The sequence below is a fragment of the Osmerus mordax genome, chromosome 19 (assembly GCF_038355195.1).
Source record: "Osmerus mordax isolate fOsmMor3 chromosome 19, fOsmMor3.pri, whole genome shotgun sequence".
NCBI lineage: Eukaryota > Metazoa > Chordata > Actinopteri > Osmeriformes > Osmeridae > Osmerus > Osmerus mordax.
In genome coordinates this window covers 12442100-12465344 of record NC_090068.1, presented here as the reverse complement: position 1 = coordinate 12465344, position 23245 = coordinate 12442100, and the positions used below count along the sequence as shown (strand labels likewise).

Genomic DNA, 23245 nt, shown 5'->3' with positions numbered 1-23245 from the left:
CACCTTTTAAAACAAACAGATCATCAACCAGCATTTCTAGGAAATAGAAGTCAATGTGACGATATAAAACGACAACAAACGGACGCCTCCACATCCAAGCGGTTGACATGGCGACACCAGGCCAGAGTTCATCAAATCGTCCTGGACGGGAGACTGACAGAGCAGCTCAGACAGGCTGATGGGCTGCAGCTACTGTGCTGTGAAATTACATTCACAGTCTCACAGACTCCAGCGCCAGCCAGAACCCCCTCCATCATCCCCTCCACCCCTCCCCCCTCCATCACCCCCTCCACCCTCCCCCTCCATCACCACCCCTCCACCCTCCCCCCTCCATCACCCCCTCCACCCTCCCCCCTCCATCACCCCCTCCACCCTCCCCCTCCACCCTCCATCACCCCCTCCACCCTCCCCCTCCATCACCCCCTCCACCCTCCCCCTCCATCACCACCCCCTCCACCCTCCCCCACCATCACCCCCTCCACCCTCCCCCTCCATCACCACCCCCTCCACCCTCCCCCTCCATCACCACCCCCCTCCACCCTCCCCCTCCATCACCACCCCCTCCACCCTCCCCCACCATCACCCCCCTCCACCCTCCCCCTCCATCACCCCCTCCACCCTCCCCCTCCATCACCACCCCCTCCACCCTCCCCCTCCATCACCACCCCCTCCACCCTCCCCCCACCATCACCCCCTCCACCCCCCCACCACCATCACCACCCCCTCCACCCTCCTCCACCATCACCCCCCTCCACCCTCCCCCTCCATCACCACCCCCAACTCCCCCTCTCCAACAACTGCCTCCCCCTCCACCTCCACCTCCTCCACCCTCCACCTCCAGCCCCCCCCCTGTGTTTGAGTTCCTCCGGGCGTCGGGGATGTTTTCACCACGTATCAGTCAGAAGTCATGGGCGGCCACAGGCTGGCTGGGCTGCTGTATTGATCCTGGGTGCTGTAGAGCCAGCGGATCCTTCAGCTGCTTGATCACATGAGATAGGCTGCCCTGCCCCCCCCCCCCCCCCACCCCCACACACACACACCCACACACACACACACACACAATAACACTGTCTGCTTTGTTAGCGGTGGCTGGCCAGACACAGGGAGGGCTTATTGATAGGACTAACAGCTCTGGGCATAGTGTTACTGGACACTACACTAAATGAAATGCTATTGATTTTTCTGATAGACGGCTTTGCATGGAGTCTGGCTCAGAGTACACCCCTCCTCCTCCCTCTCTCTCTCTCTCCCTCTCTCTCTCTCTCTCTCTCGCTCCCAGCACTACACGTGTGATCTCCAACAATGCCCCAATCTTCTTTTTCCAAGCGTGATGAATTGATAAATCATTTTTCGAGACCCCCATCTGTGACGAAGATTAGGGTCCCCGACTTCTGGGTCATTGAATTGACTCCAACCTCTGTGTGTGTGTGTGTGTTGGTGTGTTGGCGTGTGTGCGTGTGTACTAGTGTGCATGTGAGTGTGTTTCTCATGTATGTGTGTGTGTTTTACGAGTGTATGTGTATTATATACCTGAGTGTGCTCAGGCATGAGGATGTGTGTTTACTTGTGTGTGTGTGTGTGTGTGTACATGTGTAGGTGTGTGTGTACATTACCTATGATGATGGGCTGGGGCTCGCTCCGGGCCCCCACCCCGGCGCTGGTTCCTGCCGCCACCTCCACATGGTACTGCACCCCCACCCTGCAGCCCCCCCAACACCACCGAGCGGATGGCTGCATCCACAGACTTGTTGACATGGAAACGAGTCTCGTTGGCAAGGCACCAGATCTGACACACACACACACACACACACACACACACACACACACACACACACACACACACACACACACACACACACACACACACACACACACACACAGGCCAGACACACACACACACACACACACAATATTAGTTGTGAGGTGCACAACATCCAGTTGCAATTTTAGTATGGTGTATCTAAGTTTGGGGAGTACTTTGTTCCGGGAGTACAACGGTACATAAGAAAGATTTGTTGGATCAGATGTTAGTTTTTCCTCCAGGAACACAATGACACTTATTGAGGGACTTGTTGCACTTGTTGGTTAGTTCTAACTGATTTAATTACTTGTACTCGCTGTGAATTATTATGTTCTATTATTGTTGCTTTCTTTCCTACAGGTAGACTGTTGCACTTGTGAGATGCTCTTCTGGTTCTTCCCATTGGCACTTATTTGCTTTTCACAATGTGTGCTTCATTCTTTTTGGGCTATCTCGTTGTTTATGATCAGTGACCTATGCACCTTTTGTAAAGCTCTCTCTTGGAAGTCGCTTTGGATAAAAGCATCTGCTAAATGAATAAATTTAATGTAATGTACCCTAAGGACCCTTGCCTCAGCCCCACCCAGCCCCTGCCCCAACCCCAGCCCCTGCCCCAGCCTCAGCCAGCCTCAGCCAGCCCCCACCCAGCCCCTGCCCCAACCCCAGCCTCAGCCAGCGACAGCCCCTGCCCCAGCCTCAGCCTGCCCAGCCCCTGCCCCAACCCCAGCCTCAGCCAACCCCAGCCTCAGCCAGCCCCAGCCTCAGCCAGCCCCAGCCTCAGCCAGCCCCAGCCCCTACCTTGTACTCCTGAATGATGCCGTTCTGGTGGTCTGAGGGAGGGGGGTCCAGGACACGCTGATGGAGGTGCTGTTATGGCTACCCACCGTCGCCACGGTAACCTGCTGCGGGGGGGCGCTTGGAGCTGGGGGAGGGCAGGGGGAGAGAGGAGGGGGAAAGACAGAAAAGGGGGGGAGAGGGGGGGTGGAGGAGAGAGGAGAAGAGAGGAGAAGGGGAGGGAAGGAGAGAGAAGCAACAGATTGAGAAAACTTGGATGAGACCATTTTGTTTCAAGGAAGCAGGTAGTTTGATAGAGGAAGTCGGTGGTGTGATGAAGGGGTGTTGTCGGAGGCCAGTGTTAATGGATCACCGGTGTCACGCTGTTACAGGCTTGCGCCGGCGCCACATTATGCATATCAGAGCTAAATGAAAGCACTCCATTCTCGTGTACAGTAATGAAGGAGATGCTAATAAGGCCATTAACTCTGTGATGTATCGCTGGCAGAAATGTGACTCTTGGAGGCGACGCAGCGTGCCAAGTGACACTCTTGACATCTCGCGAAAGCGAGAAGTTCAAATCGACAGAACCGCACCCCCGCCCCGCCCCCCCTCCGCGTCCGTCCTTTCAAAGACGACGGGCATCAAGGAGCGCCCCCTGCAGGCAGAACAGACACAGAGTCCAGCTCCCCCTGACTCACAGACTGACACACAGAAGCTGGATCTACACACCACCACAAGCCCCAGTCTGCTGGAGGAGCGGGCAGGGACAAGCTCTCTGCAGCGTACCGCCAGTGAGGATCGGTGTGTTCGCTAATTCGAGACTACACACAATGAAACTCTCAATCGAATGAAGTGGAGGTACGCTAGCGGATGCTGTTTCACCCGAGTGGGGTGACCAGCTTTTGAAATCCCTAATGAAGGAAGCAGCGACGTGCAAACCAGCCATCAGACTCTGATGCTGGTCGGGCCCAGCTGTGTGGCCCCCCTGCTGGACCCCCCCGCCCCCCCTCCACCACCTCCAGGTGGCCCTCTACTCTGGACCAGGCTGGGGGGACAGGGTGCTACTGAGCATGCCCAGAACAGGAGCGGTTTGATAGCGTCCTGGTGTGGGCCTAATTGAGTAAGTGGACAGCGGGATTGTAAATGAGGCCGGGCCACTGCTAGCCCCCATGAATCACGCTGCTCACTACGGGGCTGCATCCTAACCTGTGATGCCACGCACGTAACTCACAACACTTCCTGGATCTCAGGCTGACAGAAATGTATGAGTTACTGCTGGGTGGAAGTATGCAAGCTCACATTACATTAGGATTCAGCTCAGAGAGAGGGAGGGAGGGAGGGCGGGAGAGGGAGAGACAGAGACAGAGAGAGAGAGAGAGAGAGAGAGAGAGAGAGAGAGAGGGAGGGAGGGATGGAGAGAGAGAGGGAGGGCGGGTGGGCGGGAGGGAGAAGAGAGACAGACATGCATAGATAATAAGCGAGAGAAAGACAGAGAGAAAGAGGAAAAAGAGAGACTGACAGAGAGAGAGATGAAAAGAGAGTATGAGAGACAGGAAGAGAGCCAGAGCAGAGAGAGAGGGAGGGAGAGAGAAAACAGTATATATATATATATATATATATAGAGAGAGACATAGAAAACAGTATAGAGAGAGGAAAGAGAGAGCTAGAGAGCGGTAGTGTCACATGGGCCCAGTAGGAGTGTGGTAGGTGACAGCAACATGGCAGGAGATGTGACAGCAGGGGACCAGAGAGAATCAGACATGGCTGAGCTAGTGTCAGAGGAGACACACACACACAAACAAACACACCCACACACACACACAGGCCTGTCACGGGCCCCCAACCAAGCTGTCAGGGGGGTCTGACACAGGAGACATCCCTTCGGCTGCAGACTGGGAACGCAGGTGTGTGTGTGCAGGTGTGTGTCCAGGTGTGTGTGCAGGTGTGTGTGTGCAGGTGTGTGTGTGCAGTTGTATGTGCTTCTGTTCTGCATCGAACATGAGCTAACATACAAGGTTAAAGCAGCCATGTCGGAGACCGCTAACGAGGGTAGCACCTCCAAACAGGCGTTTGACGGATCACTGGGTTTCCATCGCCCCCCCTCACCTTCCTCCATGGTGCGGGCTGTCATCGACTCGCTGTCCGCGCCCTGGAACTCGTTGAAGTAGGGCCGGACTTTAATCTCGTAGACCACTCCCTTCTTCAGGCTGGACAGAGCCGCGTCTCTCTGGGACGACACCGTCACGTCCTGGCCAACCCACGCCCCTGGGGAGGGGAGCCCGGACGTCTGCCTGGACAGGACACGGTAGCCCTGGATGAACTGGGACGGGTTCTCAACCTGGGAGAGAGCCAGGGAGGGAGAGGAGGGAGAGAGCCAGGGAGGGAGAGGAGGGAGAGAGCCAGGGAGGGAGAGGAGGGAGACAGGGAGGGAGAGAGAGGAGGGAGGGGAAGGAAGTAAGGAAAGAAGGGAGGGAGAAACACAGAGATAGAAAGAGAGACAGAAGGAAAGAAAGGGGATGGAGGATAGGGGGAGAGAAAGAGGAATAGAGAGAGAGAAGGAAAGAGAGATAAGGGGGAAAGAGAGAGATAAGGAGAGAGAGAAAAGGGGGAACGAGAAAGAGAAAGAGAGAGAGAAAGATGCTTGAAAGGAAGCCAGTTGAAAGCATCCACAGGTGCAGTACGTCCATCATGATGTCATGGAACAGCAACATCACGGCCTGGGCTAACACATGCTAACTAGCAGAGTGCTGGGAGACCCTGCAAGAGTGGATTAAAACAGCACGTTATCCTTTTCGGTAAACAAGCCCAGTTACTGTGACTGGCTGGAGAGGAGGTGGCCTCTACTCACAGGAGAACAGGCAGCATAACTCACAGTAATGGCTTGTTAACAGGGACAGAAGCAAGCGAAAGCTTTTACAGCCGAAATAAAGCAGCTGTTTACCGTCAAGACAAGTCCAAATAAATCAGGGCCACGCTCTCTCTCTCTCAACGGACGCCTGTTTGCATTTCATTAACGAAATGATTCGTGAATTTAAAAGCTTCAGAGACCTTTGCCGCCCTCCCCCTCCCACAACCCCTCCCCCTCCCCCTCCCACAACCCCTCCCACAACCCCTCCCCCTCCCCACAACCCCTCCCCCTCCTCCCTCCCACAACCCCTCCAACTCCCACAACCCCTCCCACTCCCCACAACCCCTCCCACTCCCACAACCCCTCCTACAACCCCTCCTCCTCCCCTTCCTCCCACAACCCCTCCCCCTCCTCCCACAACCCCTCCTCCCCCTCCTACAACCCCTCCCCCTCCTCCTCCCCTCCCTCCCACAACCCCTCCTCCCCTTCCTCCCACAACCCCTCCTCCCCTCCTACAACCCCTCCTCCCCCTCCTACAACCCCTCCCCCTCCTCCCCCTCCTCCCACAAACCCTCCCCTTCCTCCCACAACCCCTCCCCCTCCTCCCCTCCCACAACCCCTCCTCCCCTCCTACAACCCCTCCTCCCCCTCCTCCCACAAACCCTCCCCTTCCTCCCCCTCTTCCTCCTCCCCCTCCTCCTAAACTCGTTCACCTGTAATAGGGCTGATTGATCTGGCTGCTGCAGGCAGGGTGTGTATATCAGACATGACACTGCTGTGAGGCTCAGTCCCTACAGGCACAGGAGGGACAGTAGGAATACTGGCTTTTATGGATTTGACACGTTTCTCAAAAACAATTGTCAAATGTGAGACTCCGATTCAAGATTGAGTAAAAATGCACCCGATTGCATGACAAGACCTTTCATCCAGTCATGTACACCTCCCTAGTTACCTGCATATCCATCCATCAACAAGCCTTTTGCCTTCCTGCTTGTCTCTTATTTCCAGGCACGGTATTTCATCCGCTGGCTTCCTGGGATTGAGAAGATGTGCAGCATGTGAACACACCTGGTGTGTCTGTGTTCCTGTAAGTCCCTCATCCTCACGTCTCACACACCTGGTGTGTCTGTGTTCCTGTAAGTCCCTCATCCTCACGTCTCACACACCTGGTGTGTCTGTGTTCCTGTAAGTCCCTCATCCTCACGTCTCACACACCTGGTGTGTCTGTGTTCCTGTAAGTCCCTCATCCTCACGTCTCACACACCTGGTGTGTCTGTGTTCCTGTAAGTCCCTCATCCTCACGTCTCACACACCTGGTGTGTCTGTATTCCTGTAAGTCCCTCATCCTCAAGTCTCACACACCTGGAGTGTCTGTGTTCCTGTAAGTCCCTCATCCTCACGTCTCACACACCTGCTCACGTTAAAGTACCATCAAGGCACCGACGTGTACAGGACTGCAGCATATGGAGGGACTACCAGTGTGTGTGTGTGTGTGTGTGTGTGTGCAGGCATGGGTGTGGGCGTGTGTGTGTGTGCCAGGGCTGTCATTAAGCGAGCCGTTGGAGAAGGCAGATGGGACAGGTTGCTAAGGCAGAGGAATAATAACCTCCAGATAAAGAGCGGACTGCAAACAGCTTCCAAAACCGAGAACACAACGCTCTCCCTCTAATGGTGATCTATTTGTCCTGCTGAACAACATCTGTCTTCATTCCTCCGTCACTTCAAACAGTCCCAGACTGATGGCCCTCCAGATGGCCCTGGACTCAGGGTCCACACAACCAGGCATACCCCTCTCTCTCTGTATCCCTCTCTCTCTGTATCCCTCTCTCTCTGTATCCCTCTCTCTCCCCCTCTGTATCCCTCTCTCTCTCTCTCTCTCTCTCTCTTTCTCTCTCCCCCTCTGTATCCCTCTCTCTCTGTATCCCTCTCTCTCCCCCTCTGTATCCCTCTCTCTCTCTCTCTCTCTTTCTCTCTCCCCCTCTGTATCCCTCTCTCTCTCCCTCTCTCTGTGTGTGTATCTCTCTCTCTCCCCCTCTGTATCCCTCTCTCTCTCTCTCTCTCTGTGTGTATCTCTCTCTCTCTCTCTCATCTCCCTCACTCTATTACCCTCTCTCTTCATTTCTCCCTCTCCCCTATCTGAGAGACAGCAGACATCCCACCCTGGACATCCCATCGATCCCATCACAGCTAACTAGGAAGGGTGTGAGGGAGGCTTTTAGACATGGGAGACAATCTTTTCCTCCCTCTCTCATTATATTCTCCACACAGAGCTCCAGGCTCCCCTCTCTCTGTGGCAGGATGAACACTCCCCGTCACTCCACGCAGAAAACTCTCTCACACGGACGCTAAATCACCCCGTCAAACCAAAACACAGATCAACAATAACGTCCGGCACAACAGTCACCTGGACTCAACCCAGCCAGTTCTTTTGAGACATGGATAAAACTGTCTGTCGAGTAGGACAGGACAGTGACAGGGCTGTGCTGCAGGAGGGCATTGTGGGTACTCACGGTCCATGTGACCTGGACAGAGGTGGAGCTGAGGACTACAGGACTGTGCATGCTGACCACCACGTCACCCAGCTCCTTCTGGACCCGCCGGTGGTCCACACCCTGCACGGCTGGGCTGATGTCTGACACACACACACGTACAGACACACACACACGTACAGACACACACACACGTACAGACAGACACACGCGTAAACACACAGAGGCAAAGAGAGCAGTGAGCCGGGTCCCTCCATCAGTGAGAACAGTTAGAGGAGAGGACAGGTGTGTGTGTGTGTGTGTGTTCACCTTGTGTTCGGACCGGTTCAGACATGGGACTGGGGTCTCCCAGACCCTGGGCGTTGACCGCCCTGATGATGAACAGGTACACCGTGTTTGGTCGCAGGTCCCCTACCGTGAACTGGGTGGTCTTCACATGGTCTGCCACGGTCTGCCAGCTGTTACTCACCAACTGACTGCATGAGGACGGAACACACAGTTAGAGAGGCATGACGTCATGGTAACCATGACGCTGTAGAAGTCTGCACTTCTGATCCTTGGTGTTCTGCTGTACGTTACGTAAATGCTGTTCGTACGTTGCTTTGAATAAAAGCGTCTGCTAAATGAATAAAACGTAAAATACACACTAGCAATCTTGATAAATGGATCTCTTCTTGTGTAGTGTTGCAGTAATATAATTACTTACATCGAGACCTTGCTAAATGACCAGCCTGAAGCTACACATGAACTAAATCTGAAGCCTTTCTGGGATTCAGAGTCATTCCATTCCATTTTACACCCTGCTCATTTAGAAGACACTTTCATCCAAAGCGACGTACGAATGGTGCTAATAATGTGTCATAGTCAAGCAGCGCAGCCAGACCACAAGGCTGTCATCGCCAGACTTGTATGTGGGCTATTCTGAGCCGCAACAGGAACACACAGTCCAGGCTCCAGACCCGCGGCTGTGACCTCTTATACGCTTCTAAAGCGCCCACATCTGTCTCTGCTGTGAGAGTTTGGGGTCAGTGGTGCAGCCTGGGGCTAGCCGGCCCAGACGTACCCGAAGGCTTCGATCACGTAGGAAGCCACCAGCGGACCCTCCTCGGGCCCCGGTTCCCATGACAACGACACGCTGCTCTTGGTGACATCGGTGACCTCGGGCTTGGAGGGAGGCCCTGGGAGGGCACTGGCATTGTGGGAAATGGAGTCTGTGAGGTCGCTGGATGACTCTGAGAAAGGGGGAAATATATCGTCTATGAAAAGGGACGGGGCAGACTAGATGGAGTAAATATAGGTTATTCACTCTAGTAAGGTTTTTGACAAAAATGGGATTGAACATATTTGCCTTTAAAATGTAACCACAGTATAGTTAGTTCCTGAAATTATTGAGGTATTTTCATAAATTGATCTACTTTGGTCATTTGTGTACAGAAAGCGCAATCGTCACTGACTTCAGACAGAACTACATTTCCCATCATACCTCTGACATCCAGGAAGGCACTCCAGGAAGTTTCTCCACTTGAGCTGCTGGCGACACAGGTGTACTGGCCGGAGTCAGACAGCTGGGGGGAACAGAGACCAATCAGAACACAGACCAGTCAGAACACAGGCCAGTCAGAACCCAAAAACCAAAACACTGACCCAATCAGAACCAGACAACAGACTGACATCCCTTCTATGGACTTTCTGGGGTAAAAACAAATGTTTCGTTCTACACCTGTCACTAGTTTTATTAGCTTTTCTGCACCTAGAAGTCCAGACTTAAAGTAACAGCCTGCTGGCTGGTATTTTCCCCTGATCCCATTGGTCATCCTGTGTGACCTCAGAACCTTTGTTGTCGAGCGTGGTCTCCCAGCGCGCCTGGCGGGCAGCACTACACCAAAAACACATTAACCTGGTCTGGCCTGAGCCTGGTTCCACAGGGGAGAGGGGAGGGAGGGGAGAGGGAGGAAGGGAGGGGAGGGGAGGGGAGGGGAGGGGAGGGGAGGGGAGGGGAGGGGAGGGAGGGAGGGAGGGAGGAGAGGAGGGAGATGAAAAAAGAGAGCTGAAAGTGCTGACGTTAATTTTCGTAATAAATTTAATTTAGTTGTAGTCAGCCCTCCACATCCTCCGCAGTCCCATCATCATCAATACTGACGCTGGGAAACAGAGACAAGTTCATCTATTTAACACTGGGCTGGACAACCCCCCCTCCTCTCCTCTTCCTCTCCTCTGTCACTCTTTCCCCACCATCTCTCCTCTTGATCACTCTCTCTCAGTTTTTTTTTTATTCTCTAGTCCGTCTTCCTCTATTTACCTTTCTCCCCCCTCCCTCCCTCCCCTCCTCTCATCCCTCCACCTCGCTCTCCTCGGTTTTCTCACTCATGCCCTGAGGTTTATTCAATCAGCTCTGAGGACTACTGACTCTAATGGATATTCCAGAGAGATTTGGGAGATAGAGGAGTGGTGTCTGTGTGGGTGTGTGTGTGTGTCTGCCTGTCGTGCAGACATCACTGCCGTGATAGGGTGCTGCAGATTAGAGAACACTATGCATGGTGAGCCTCGCTCGCTCGCTCCTCCTCTTTCTCCTTTTCCTCCTCCCCCTACACCTTTCCATCTTCCTCCTCCTTCACCTCCCCCCCTCCCCAGCCCCTCCCTGTCCTTGACATGCAGCATGTCTAACCGCTGCCTCGGAGACAAGCACTAAACGACAGCATGAAATGACTTCTAAAAATCAATAGTCTCTATTTTCTTAAAAGCAACCTGACTGCACTTGTCCATTTGAATTACATGCAGCTGACAGTGAATAGGACATTCACACTGCTCTCTCACAATGAGCAGGAGGCAAGCATTTACCACTTATCACACACACACACACACACACACACACAGACTGTGCAACATATATGGGCACATACATTTACACACATTCATTGTGAAAGAGTATTGTGAATGTGTGTGGGTGTCTGTACATTTAAGTGGCCATATGAGTTGAACTGTGTGTGTGTGTGCGCGCGTGTGGGTGTGTGTGTGTGAGTGTGTTAAGTGGTAAGAGTGCATGCTTCCTACTCATTGTGAAAGAGTAGTGTGAATGTGTGTGTATGTGTGTGTGTATACTGTATGTGTGTGTGTGTATACTGTATGTGTGTGTGTGTATACTGGGAGTCAGGTGGCTGAGCGGTTAGGGAAGCGGGCTAGTAATCAGAAGGTTGCCAGTTCGATTCCCGGCCGTGCCAAATGACGTTGTGTCCTTGGGCAAGGCACTTCACCCTACTTGCCTCGGGGGGTATGTCCCTGTACTTACTGTAAGTCGCTCTGGATAAGAGCGTCTGCTAAATGACTAAATGTAAATGTAATACTGTATGTGTGTGTGTGTGTGTGAGACAGGCCCACCCTGGTGTTCTCGATCTGCAGGCTCCCCTGCTCCAGCAGGACCATGCGAGGGTCTGTGCCCAGCAGACTGGCCCCGTCCTTCAGCCAGGACACAGAGGGCTCGGGCTCCCCCGACGCCCGGCACCGCAGCAGGGACACGCCTCCCACCGCCTGCGTCTGGTTGGACGGGCCCTGGCGAATGATGGGAGGGGGGCGGTCCTTCAGCGCTGGGGAGGGAAAGCAGGAAATGGGAGATTCAGAGCAGTGATTGGATAACATCTACGCACACTTGCGTACTCGTGAAGAAGAGAAGATGTATTGGTCACTTGTGTCCAATACAGTTAGGTGGCTGAGTGGTTAGGGAGTCGTGCTACTAATCAGAAGGTTGCCGGTTTGATTCCCGGCAGTGAAAAATGATGTTGTGTCCTTGGGCAAGGCACTTCACCCTACTTGCTTCGGGGAGAATGTCCCTGAACTTACTGTAAGTCGCTCTGGATAAGAGCTTCTGCTAAATGACTAAATGTAAATGTGTCAGGTGTTGAACTGTGTCCGGGTCAGAGTCCTGGACACGAGAGTGGGGTGTTCTGTAGCGGAGGAAGTCCTTGTGAGGACAGAGAGAACATGATAACATCACACAGACAGGCCCGGGAGATCGCCCCACAGAACACGGAATAATACCCCATGTGGGGATCGAGCCCAGGACCTTTTAACTGTGAGGTGACAGTGTGAGGGATACACACACACACACACAAACGATGTGATCTTATTTTGTACACACAAACCCCCCCCCACACACACACACTGCATACACAAGCCTGGCCACAGTGCCCTTAATGTGACAGCGTGTGACATGACATTATCTGTGCGGTCTCTAGTTTGACTGAGGGGTGTGGCCTGTGGAGGCAGAGGGCAGTGTTGTGGGAGGAGCTTCCTGTTTGGGGGTGGTTGGAGATGACAGGAGATCAGGAGGCCCACGATGTGTCAGCTCAGAGCTCTAATTACCAGGTGTGGATTGAAGAAAGCCTACCTACGACTCTAATTACAACGGCTTCCTAACAACACCTTTCAAAGCCTTCACACCCTCCCTCCCTCCCTCCCTCTCTCTCTTCCTTACCTCCCTCTCCTACCCCCCCCCCCCCCCTACCCCCCCCCGGCAGAAACACTTAGCTGAGAATTAAAGTGCCAGGCCGAACAATAATACATCTCCTTAATGCTCTTTAATGCATGTTATGTCATCCAGCCAACATCCTCCACATTTCTACACAGGCGAGCGTTTGAGCTGGTCTGTTTTCCTTGCTCTCCTCCTCCTCTTCTTCCTAATTTCCCCTCTGTTCGCTTTCCTTATCAGTTGTCTGCTTACACACAAACACACACACACAATACACGCACACTGTACACAACCTGCACACCGATAATCCACAGACACACACACATTCAGGATTGTGTCGACAGCAGGCTCTGTTGCTCTTATCTGATATCACAGCTGTACTTCACTTCAGAGAGCAATACCAGAACTCCAGCAGAATGTCAGACCAGATACGGCTAGCTAGCGGCCTTAACACACACTGACAACACCGCTATCAACACAGCTTTCTCAGAATACATCTGCACCAACACTGAGCGTCTGCATACAGAGTACTGTATAATACCCACACAAATCACCAAAGCACATTTGACTCCTTACTTTATTAATTTAGTAGAGCTTTTATCCAAAGCAACGTACAAACAGTGCATGACACTGTGGGGTGTAGGTGTGGCTACGGGATGTGATCGTCACCAGAATGCCATCCCCTGATTCTGTCAGAAGCCTCTGCAGACACAAGCGTCCAAAATGATGCAAGCGAACAGGTTTACCAACAACATTACTGCTCGGTTTCATCATCTCACAACTCCCGCCCTCCTCTCGACAGCCAATCAGCTGACTCCCTGGTTAGCCCACACTCCTCTCGACAGCCAATCAGCTGACTCCCTGGTTAGCCCACCCTCCTCTCGACAGCCAATCAGCTGACTCCCTGGTTAGCCCACCCTCCTCTCGACAGCCAATCAGCTGACTCCCTGGTTAGCCTTTTCCTCAGTTAGCATGGGGACACGCTGACTGAGCTAGTTTACGTTCCCCAAAAACCTGCCTGAGCAGATGTTAATTCAATAATATGAGGGGGAGAGGGCCAAGAGAAGAGAAGAGAGAAGGATGGATGGAGAGGGAGAGAAGGAGAGGGAGCGTGAGAGAGCGAGATAAAGCAGTGACGGAGAGAGAGAGGCAGAAAGAGAGAGAGAAGTAAACAGCTCCCAGCTGGCTGGACCTCAGCACTTAAGATAATGATGCTCTTCCAGGGGAGCAGAGAGGTGTGAATGTGACTCTCCATCAGAGAGAGAGTTCTCCTCCAGTCCCTCCAGTCCTCCAGCCCCTCCAGTCCTCCAGCCCCTCCAGCCCCTCCAGTCCTCCAGCCCCTCCAGCCCCTCCAGTCCTCCAGTCCCTCCAGTCCTCCAGCCCCTCCAGTCCCTCCAGTCCTCCAGTCCCTCCAGTCCCTCCAGTCCTCCAGCCCCTCCAGTCCTCCAGCCCCTCCAGTCCCTCCAGCCCCTCCAGCCCCTCCAGCCCTTCCAGTCCTCCAGCCCCTCCAGTCCTCCAGCCCCTCCAGTCCCTCCAGTCCTCCGCCCCTCCAGTCCCTCCAGTCCTCCAGCCCCTCCAGCCCCTCCAGCCCCTCCAGTCCTCCAGCCCCTCCAGTCCTCCAGCCCCTCCAGTCCCTCCAGCCCCTCCAGTCCCTCCAGCCCCTCCAGCCCCTCCAGTCCTCCAGTCCCTCCAGTCCTCCAGCCCCTCCAGCCCCTCCAGTCCCTCCAGTCCTCCAGCCCCTCCAGTCCCTCCAGCCCCTCCAGTCCCTCCAGCCCCTCCAGCCCATGTGTGTGTGTGTCCCCATGTGTGTGTGTGCGCTGCAGGCCTCCGCTCCTACCGTCAGCCACCTCCAGCTGAGCCTTGGCCAGGATGCTTCCGGCCACGGTGAGGGCCTGGCAGGTGTAGTATCCTGCGTCGGATCGCTGGACTGAGGAGATGGTCAGCTCTCCGCTCACCGACACAGACACACGACTGTCTCCTGGCACGGGCTGGCTGGGGAACAGGAGGTCCTACACACACACAGCACAACACAACGTTAAAGCTGGCATTACTTCCTAGCTCATATTACATATTTAGATAATTAATTTATATACTGTAAACTTAAAACATTAATTCATTTCAACATCCAAATATTATGAATATACATAAGCATACTATAAAATATGTATAAGATTTTGATGTTTAAAGGAGATTTGGTACCAGTGAGTTTGATGCATGCCTTGTGAGAACACTGGTACTAACTGATGTTAGAAAGAGATTATGATCTGTATTATTGTAATGACCATCAAGACAAGACACTGGCTATTGCTGGATGCATGAGTTTATGTGGGTATCTCAAAGCAGGGCTGAACTTTACAGAGGGATTTTCCGTGCAACCCCAGATGAAGCAGATTAACTGCAGGAGGTAATCAGAAGACTGAGAGGACGAGATGGCGTTCAACGAAAGTACGCAAAGGTCATCATCCATCATCCCGCGTGGAGTCATCCCTCTCTCTCATCCCCAGTGTGTGTTCCATCAGCGAGGAAGACCGCTTTTTGAACCCCCCCCCAACATCAGAGTGTGTGTGCCTCTGTCTTTAGAGAAGACAGTCAAGACCTTCTATCTGGGTCGGGCTGGTCGTTTACACTTGGTCCCGAAATACATCTCGACCTCCAGTTATGTAATGTTGACACTTAGCCAGGTCTCCCCCCCCCTCTCCCCCCTCACCCTCGCCCCCCACAGATTGTTATCGCTCGCGCTTCGACTGCCTTCCTCCCCCTCTGAGACGACGTGCGCATGGGCGGACGAGGACATCAGCCTCATCCCATTACGCCTAACGACTCCTCTAATGCAGCAAAACCAATGTTGTTGTTTGAGACGGGGACGGGGGGGGGCGAGTGAGGGATGATCACTTCATCACGGGTCTGGAGGACGAGGACGCCTACTCTCGCCCTCTGGCGCCGTCCGCTCCAACCAATCAGCTGCCAGACGTCCCCTCGTAATTAGGCCGATCGAGATTGTGTTTGTGTGTGCAGATCGAGTTGTGTGTGTGTGTGTGTGGGGGGCATCCAAAAACAAGAAGATGGAGTATTGTTGTTTGTAGGTGGGGGTGGAGTTAGGGGGTGGATGGTAGAGAAGGGGGTGGAGTTAGGGGGTGGATGGTAGAGAAGGGGGTGGAGTTAGGGGGTGGATGGTAGAGAAGGGGGTGGAGTTAGGGGGTGGATGGTAGAGAAGGGGGTGGAGTTAGGGGGGTGGATGGTAGAGAAGGGGGTGGAGTTAGGGGGTGGAGTTAGGGGGCCTCACCTGGGTGCCTTCCCTCTGCCAGAAGACCGTGGGCTGGGGGTTCCCCCTGGTCTCACAGGGGAAGGTGGCGGAGCGGCCCTGAGCCACGATCTGGTCCCTGGGCCGGACCACGAACTGGGGCGCCTCTGTGGTCACATGTCAGAGAGGCGAGAAACAGTTACAGCCGCAGCGCACACACTCTCACACACACGCACACACTCAGACACACACACACTCAGACACACACGCAGGAAACGGCTTGGGAGGGTGTGAGCGAAGCGAGGACAGCTACCGGCTACCCAGCTACAGGCTACAGGACTCATGCAACAGGTGATCTTCTAGAATGTTCTCTCAGGAGCCATTACAGCGCACACAAGCCATTCATTCAGCTGGCCACAAACCTGAATGAATGAGACCAACTCGTTAGCACGGTGCCTACACCCCCCACCCCCCAGGCTCTGCATGGGGGGCTGGGCTGCCCCCCCACCCCCCACCCAGGCTCTGCAGGGGGGGGCTGGGCTGCCCCCCCACCCCAGGCTCTGCAGGGGGGCTGGGCTGGCCCCCGTGTGGACTAGCTTTCTGAAGGAGCACAGGAACTACTGCTACGGAGCAAACACGACTACAGGAGAGGAGGGAGAGGGCAGGGAGGAGTGATTGGAACTAGGAGGGGAGATGTGTGTTTAAGGTGTTAGTGTATATGTAGATGTGGTGATGTGTGTGTGTGTGTGGGTGTTTGCGTGGGTGTGTGTGTGTATGTGTGTGTGTGTGAGAGAGAGAGAGCAGAGTTAGGACATGCACAGGGTCAGCTCCTACTTACCAACAGGGAGAACTGGTGACAGGACAATGGTGTAGGTGAGAGGGTAACACAAGACACAGGAGAGGAGAGAGGAGGAGAGGAGGGAGAGGAGAGGAGGAGGGAGAGGAGAGGAGGAGGGAGAGAGGAGGGAGAGAGGAGGAGGAGGGAGAGGAGAGGAGGAGGGAGAGAGGAGGGAGAGGAGGATGGGAGGAGAGAGGAGAAGAGGAGGAAAGAAAACAAATGAAAATCAGGATGAATGTGGTGGTGGGCACATAACTCCAGTAGGTATGGGGGGTAGCAAGGGCTCAATCACCAGGACAGGTGATGTCACCGCTCTCGGGAGCAGGGAATCACCTTGACAACAGGAATGGGAGGGGGTAAGGGCAGGAAGGGGGGGATAGCTTCAGAGTAGCCCGTAGAACAGTAGGTAAATGTTGCTGACACACTGGGCTGGATGTAGTCATGCTCAACTGAACTAGACAGGATACAGAATCTCTGGTGGACACCTGCCAACTTCCTGTGAACCTTGTTACCTCAAAAGCCCTTAGGACATCATGCCCTCCTCTCCCCCCTCTCCATCAGGGTTACCCCTCACTGAGCAGGGTTTAATGTGGTTATGTGGAGGAGCTGGAGGAGGACTGGAGAGAGAGGGAGAGGGGGGGTCCAGGGACAGGGGAGAGAGAGAGAGGGAGGGGGAGAGAGGGAGAGAGAGAGAGGGAGGGGGAGAGAGGGAGAGAGAGAGGGAGGGGCAGGGGGGGGGTCCAGGGACAGGCGAGAGAGAGAGAGAGGGAGGGGGAGAGAGAGAGAGGGAGGGGGAGAGAGGGAGAGAGAGAGAGGGAGGGGGAGAGAGGGAGAGAGAGAGAGGGAGGGGCAGGGGGGGTCCAGGGACAGGGGGATATAAGACCATTGGTTCTGGTTGGGTTTCTCATATCTGCTGCGTGGCTGGAGGTCTGGAGTAATCATGCAGCCTGGGCTGTGTGGCAGACAAGCTCATCCCAGCCCTGGGCTCCCTGCAGGGGGGCAATAACACCGACGGGGAGGGGGTGGGTGGAGGAGGAGGTGGGGGGTCTGGGTGAAGGGGCTGGAGGGAGGGGGTGGGTGGAGGAGGAGGTGGGGGGTCTGGGTGAAGGGGCTGGAGGGAGGGGTCTGGGTAGAGGAGGGGTTGGTGGGTCTGGGTGGAGAGGCTGGGTGGAGAGGCTGGGTGGAGAGGCTGGGTGGAGGGTCTGGGTGGAGAGGCTGGGTGGAGGGTCTGGGTGGAGGGTCTGGGTGGAGAGGCTGGGTGGAGAGGCTGGGTGGAGGGTCTGGGTGGAGAGGCTGGGTGGAGGGTCTGGGTGGAGGGTCTGGGTCTCACCTCGGACGGTCAGCGTGGCGGCGGCCTCCACCTTGCCCACACGGTTCTCCGCCACGCATGAGAACGTGCCCTGGTCTCCTGATGACGCCTTCTTGATCCTCAACAGGAAGTCCTCCTTCTCATACCTGATGTCATACCTGGGGGGGGGGGTGGAAGAGAGAGAGGAGAGAGAGGGAGGGAGGAGAGGGAGGGAGAAGAGAGGAGAGGGAAGGAGGAGAGAGGAGAAAGAGGGAGAGAGAGGGAAGGAGGAGAAAAAGAGACAGAGAGGAGAGAGAGAGACAGACAGAGACGAGAGAGAGAGAGAGAGAGAGAGAGAGAGAGAGAGAGAGAGAGAGAGAGAGAGAGAGAGAGAGAGAGAGAGAGGAGAGAGAGGGAGGAGAGATTACGATGGCGTTCCATCAAGTTAGTCCTAACTGCCTTCCTCCTACAGCTCTGTCTGCAGACATCAACATAACCTGCAGAAGAGCTGCTTTGATCACACACACCACAACATCAACACTGACAGGAGCAAACCAATGACTGAATACATGCAGGTAAACCAGATCACTTGTACCACACATTTAAACCCTAGTTAGTGGACATGAACCTTCCTCTCTCAGAGACTGGCTCTTCTGAGGCAGGCTCAAGACATGCTGCTCAAGTTCTGCTATGGTGGGGTGGTGTGGGGAGGTGGTGGGGGTGAGATGGTGGGGGTGGGGTGTGGGGAGCTGGTGGGGGGCAGAGGGGGCGGGCAGAGGGGGGGGGGCAATTATGCAGGGATGAAAGCCATGGCAAAATGAAAGGTGCTTTCAGCTGGAACCCTGACTGTTCCACTATTTCAATATTTATGAAGAAGAGGCACCCACTGTGGCATGTGCTTGGTCGTGTGTGTGTGTGTGAGAGAATGAGAGTGTGTGTGTGTGAGAGAGAGAATGAGAGTGTGTGTGTGTGTGTGAGAGAATGAGAGTGTGTGTGTGTGTGAGAGAATGAGAGTGTGTGTGTGTGTGAGAGAGCGAGAGAATGAGAGTGTGTGTGTGTGTGTGAGAGAATGAGAGTGTGTGTGTGTGTGTGTGTGTGAGAGAGAATGAGAGTGTGTGTGTGTGTGTGTGTGTGAGAGAGAATGAGAGTGTGTGTGTGTGTGTGAGAGAATGAGAGTGTGTGTGTGTGTGTGTGTGTGTGAGAGAGAATGAGAGTGTGTGTGTGTGTGTGTGTGAGAGAGAATGAGAGTGTGTGTGTGAGAGAATGAGTGTGTGTGTGTGTGTGTGTGTGAGAGAGAATGAGAGTGTGTGTGTGTGTGTGTGTGAGAGAGAATGAGAGTGTGTGTGTGTGAGAGCGAGAGAATGAGAGTGTGTGTGTGTGTGAGAGAGCGAGAGAATGAGTGTGTGTGTGTGTGAGAGAGCGAGAGAATGAGAGTGTGTGTGTGTGTGTGTGTGAGAGAGCGATAAAATGAGTGTCTGTGTGTATGTGTGTGTGAGAGAGAGAGACAAAGAGTGACTGAGTGTGTGTGCCTACATCACACACACGGGTGAGAATGACGTGAGCCATGCAAAATAACTAATTCATAGAGATACACTCCGCATCACTGTGTCTCCACCAGCGTCTCTCTGGAGAAGTCCAGACCAGACTCCTGTAGGAAGACTCCCTCACACACACACACACACACACACACACACACACACACACACACACACACACACACACACACACACACACACACACACACACACACACACACACACACACACACACACACACACACACACACACACACACACACACACACACACACACACACACACACACACACACACACACACACACACACACACACACACGCACCTCAGCAGCCTGCAGGTCTGACACAAGCACACAGCATGGACTACATCTGTCTCAGGCTCTGTGAACCGGTGGTCTGTAAAACTGACCATCCGTCCAGACAGACAGACAGAGCGAGGACGAGGAGGGAGGGGAGGAGGAAGAGGAGGGAGGGGAGGAGGAAGAGGAGGAAGGGGAGGAGGAAGAGGAGGGAGGGGAGGAGGAAGAGGAGGAAGGGGAGGAGGAGGAAGGGGAGGAGGAGATGTCCCAGATCAAAGCTGAGGTGAGGGGAGCGTGGAGGAGACTATGGATATCAGCCTGTCCAGGCTGTGTGAACCAGCTGAAGGCTCCAGTCACGTCTCTGACCCAGATAGAGGGGCTCCCTGGGGACGCTCTGCCAGGGCCGGGCCGGGGGAGGGAGGCAGGGAGGCAGGGCTGGAAGTAGGCCATGTTTCTGGAGTCAGGGGGTATGGAGACTGAGAGGGCAGCTCCAGAAAGCCAGACAGACAGGCTGGCAGACAGGCTGGCTCCCTCCCTGGCTGTCTGAGGATCCCTATGGCCCGCTCTTACACCAGACACACACGCTAGCCACGCAAGCCCACAACCCACTTCCAGCTCCCTCTACTACGCCCAAACATGCCCCACATCCCAGGCAGGAATCTCCATTCTAAATCCGACCTCTCTTCTTCCGTTTGAGAGCTCTTCTACAGCTGTAACTGGTCTCTCTGCATGCTGAAGAGAGCTCCAACGAGTGAGGGAGGACTGGATGGAGAGTCATATGCTCTAACCACTGAGCTACACCCTTCCCACTGACCTGATGGGCTGGGATAGGCCAGCCAGGGCATGTGACCTCACTTCCCACTGACCTGCTGGGCTGGGATAGGCCAGCCAGGGCATGTGACCTCACTTCCTCTGGTCCTCCTACCCCAGTAAATGCATTACTACATCGGTCAGTTGGTCTAAAAAAAGCCTCACTTAGGTAATGATACATGACGATGCACTCAGAGAGCACCAGACAGCCTTGATCTGCTGTGGGAAATTATCCAGGGAAAAACCCAGAACAGAAATATTATTAAAAACAATGCTTCATGTGGTAAGTTTATGAGAGAGAAAAAAAAACGAGATCAGATTCAAATGAAAACCACACCAACCCACCAGTTAATATTATGGACGCAACGTTGGAATAAAAATAAGGAAATTGAAGTGGCCACCACAAGCCTAACTCTACACACACACAAACAAAGTGTTTTGTGATGCTGTACGATGTTTGAAGTACAGTGGAGCAACACAGCTACCAAGGTAACGTGTAATGGGGAGTCAGATGGCTGAGCGGTGAGGGAAGCGGGCTAGTAATCCGAAGGTTGCCAGTTCGATTCCCGGTCATGCAAACTGACATTGGCCGGGTTTCCCAGATTCGTTAAGAAGCTCTTAACGCTAAGATGCTCTTAACGCTAAGAGCTTCTTAACTTCTTAATCTGGGAAATCCGGCCATTGTGTCCTTGGGCAAGGCACTTCACCCTACTTGCCTCGGGGGAATGTCCCTGTACTTACTGTAAGTCGCTCTGGATAAGAGCGTCTGCTAAATGACTAAATGTAAATGTAATAGCCATGCACTGGAGCAAACCCTGTTTGTGTAGGGTTAGGGTTGTGGCGGCCATTTACATTTCCCCTTATTTGAGCCAACAGGCACGTCCAATACATTAACCCAGATATATGGAATCTGATTCGATATAGTGCATTGGTGATATTCATACATTAATGTGACATGTTCACTTATCTGGGCGCGCCCCCCCCCTGGAGAGGAAGATTGTGAGCGCAAACACACACTACATCAATCCAATGTGACCTCGGTGGAATCTGGTTCAAATTGCATATTACATGAACAATGTTTATTCATGGAACAACAGGCCACTCTGTGTGGAGGAACGCAGTGTGCTATCATGATCAAACCCACACAGAGTCGACATGGCAGGTGGTAGCTAGAGTCACACACTGGCTCTCATTAGTCATTCCCTCATTGCACTCATTGCTTCACTGTCAAGTCATTATTACTATAGCTTTACACACACACACACACACACACACACACACACACACACACACACACACACACACACACACACACACACACACACACACACACACACACACACACACACACACACAAGCATGTTGAGACACTGAAACACAGATCCACATGTGTTCAGACACACATGTTCAGACACACACACACACGTTCAGATACACACACACACACTCCTCACCTGCCGCGGGGCACGTCCACTTCGTCCTTCCTCCAGCGCAGCGTGGGCGGAGGGTCTCCCTGGACCTGACACCTGAGCTCCACCCCCTCCTCCACCAGCACCACCTGGTTCACTGGCCTGCGCACGAACCTGGGCCTCTCTGCGCACACACACACGCATACACACAAGGTCAAAAAACACACACCCACACAAAACATATTCGTTTCTGTAACATATTCAGCACTCTTATTTCAAGTCCATGTTTAGTGTGAGTGTATTATTCAGGTGTGAGCTCCCAGGGTCTGGGAGGCTGTGTGTGTGTGTGAGAGTGTGTGTGTGTGCTCCTCACCAAACACAGAGAGCTGGGCTGTCTCGCTGTCTCGCTCGCCCACCATGTTGGCAGCCACACACACGTACTTCCCCGCGTCACTCTTCCTGGTGTTGGAGATGGTCAGCTTCCCTCCTCGCACCTGACACACACACACACACACACACACACACACACACACACACACACACACACACACACACACACACACACACACACACACACACACACAGAGGGTCAGATTACACAGCTCACAGCTACATGATTTATACAGTGTATACAGTGTACAGGCAGGCAGATCGAAAGATCGACAGACAGATAAATAGACAGATAAATAGATAAATGGATAGATCAATAGATAGTTAGAATGATAGACAGATAAATGCAGCAGCACTGGCTTATGTTGATAACCAGTGTCAGAGATGGGAGGGGCCTGCTCGCTGAGGAGCCCCAGGCGTGGGTCATGGAGAGGTCAGAGGTCAGAGGGTGGTCTCACCGTGATCCTGTCGTCCTTCAGGTCCAGGCGAGCCAGCCTTGTCCTTCCTCCAGAAGGTGCTGGGCTCCGGGTGTCCCCGCGGGGCCAGGCACTCCAGGGTGGCCGGCTCCCCCAGCGCCACCACCACGTCCTGGGGGTTCTGCCGGAAGTCGTCACGCAGCACTGCCAAGGAGAGGGATGGAGGGGGAGAGGGGGATGGAGGGAGGAGAGAAAGAGAGAGGTGGATGGAGGAGAGAGGGAGGGGCAGAGAGTGGTGGAGAGAGGAGAGAGGGAGGGGTGGAGGAGAGAGGGGGGAGAGAGGGATGGAGGGAGGAGAGAGGGAGGGGGAGAGAGGATGGATGGAGGAGAGAGAGAGGGGGAGAGAGGGATGGATGGAGGAGAGAGGGGGTGATGGAGAAGCAAGAGAGAAGGAGGGGGAGAGAGAGAAGAGGAGAGAGGGGGGAGGGTTAGCTTAATCCAATACCATCTCCAGAAGGCGAGGCTAGATACAGCTTGGCATATTGAAACCAAGCGCAGAAACCTTGAACAATCGACTGCAAATAAAAAAAACCAAATTCACACATTCATAATGAAAATCCATATTAACGAGAAGCTTCAA

The 23245-nt window shown here is 53.9% G+C and overlaps 1 protein-coding gene across 1 annotated transcript in view; it reads right to left on the bottom strand.

The window, feature by feature from the left end:
- Positions 1-22822, bottom strand: part of LOC136962871 (roundabout homolog 2-like) — a gene marked incomplete at its 5' end in the record, with an annotated part of 28618 nt that extends 5796 nt beyond the window's left edge. The window contains 18 exon segments of the mRNA XM_067256768.1: positions 1614-1698; positions 1700-1786; positions 2600-2646; positions 2649-2723; positions 4685-4916; positions 7937-8058; positions 8225-8391; positions 8979-9147; positions 9399-9480; positions 11291-11496; positions 14215-14386; positions 15661-15785; positions 16457-16468; positions 17787-17923; positions 21845-21983; positions 22173-22293; positions 22648-22683; positions 22685-22822. Coding sequence (XP_067112869.1) covers positions 1614-1698; positions 1700-1786; positions 2600-2646; positions 2649-2723; positions 4685-4916; positions 7937-8058; positions 8225-8391; positions 8979-9147; positions 9399-9480; positions 11291-11496; positions 14215-14386; positions 15661-15785; positions 16457-16468; positions 17787-17923; positions 21845-21983; positions 22173-22293; positions 22648-22683; positions 22685-22822 — 2152 coding nt within the window.
- Between the last annotated feature and the right edge of the window lie 423 nt (positions 22823-23245).